Below are 887 nucleotides of genomic sequence, written 5' to 3' on the forward strand. Positions count from 1 at the left end.
GATCATTGTTGTTTCCTACTTCCCCCACCCTCCTCCTCCTCCCCCTCCCGCGCCCCAGACCTGTTTATTTATGCAGACGTCACCGGGGAGCCCCCGCCCCCTCCTGCATCTCATTAAGTGCCTGGTGTGTTTCTCGCTCCCTGTCAATAATCCCGGATCCCAGACTTCTCCGTTCCTCCGGATTTCGATCCCCCTTTTTCTATCTGTCAATCAGCGCCGCCTTTGAACTGAAAAGCTCTCAGTCCAACTTCAACTCACTCAAACCCGAGCGGCACAGGCTCCCAATATCCGCGGCGGCTGCCCCCCCGTTACAGCTGACTTCTTGGGTTGGTTTGTTGCATTATTTTCTCCCCCAGAAAGAGAAAATCCCGAAGAAGGAAAGGAAGAAGCCTAAAGTCACTGGTGCAAAAGGAGCAAAGAAGAGACATTTCCCTCCCCTCCTCCTCCCTCTTTTCCCCTCCCCAGGAGGAAAGAGAAGGGAAGAAAAAAAGAAAAGAAAAGAAACTTTCACCTTGGACTCTTCTTTTTTTGGTGCAAACTTTCCCCCCCCCCCATCCCTCTTCTTTTTTCCCCCCAATCCCCTCTTTTTTTTTCTTTTTTTTTTTTTTCTTCTTTTTTTTCCCCTTCCCCTTTTTGCAAAAGTGCTGCTGGTGGGGTGAGCCAGGAGGAAAATGCCGCAGCTGAACGGCGGTGGAGGGGACGACCTGGGCGCCAACGATGAACTGATCTCTTTCAAAGACGAAGGGGAGCAGGAGGAGAAGATCTCCGAGAACTCCTCGGCGGAGAGGGATTTAGCTGATGTCAAGTCGTCTCTCGTCAATGAATCAGAAACGAATCAAAACAGCTCCTCAGACTCGGAGGTACGGGGGGAAGCCCCCCGCGGGGGC

General features: G+C 52.3%; 1 protein-coding gene across 1 annotated transcript in view; it reads left to right on the forward strand.

The window, feature by feature from the left end:
- Positions 1 to 671: 671 nt before the first annotated feature.
- The window catches only part of TCF7L2 (transcription factor 7-like 2 (T-cell specific, HMG-box)), a 181,413-nt gene continuing 181,197 nt past the window's right edge, over positions 672 to 887 (forward strand). Inside the window, exon 1 of the mRNA XM_010007934.1 lies at positions 672 to 860. Coding sequence (XP_010006236.1) covers positions 672 to 860 — 189 coding nt within the window. The remainder of the gene's footprint in view (positions 861 to 887) is intronic.

Source organism: Chaetura pelagica, unplaced genomic scaffold (genome assembly GCF_000747805.2).
Source record: "Chaetura pelagica isolate M959 unplaced genomic scaffold, ChaPel_1.0 scaffold531, whole genome shotgun sequence".
Lineage (NCBI taxonomy): Eukaryota > Metazoa > Chordata > Aves > Apodiformes > Apodidae > Chaetura > Chaetura pelagica.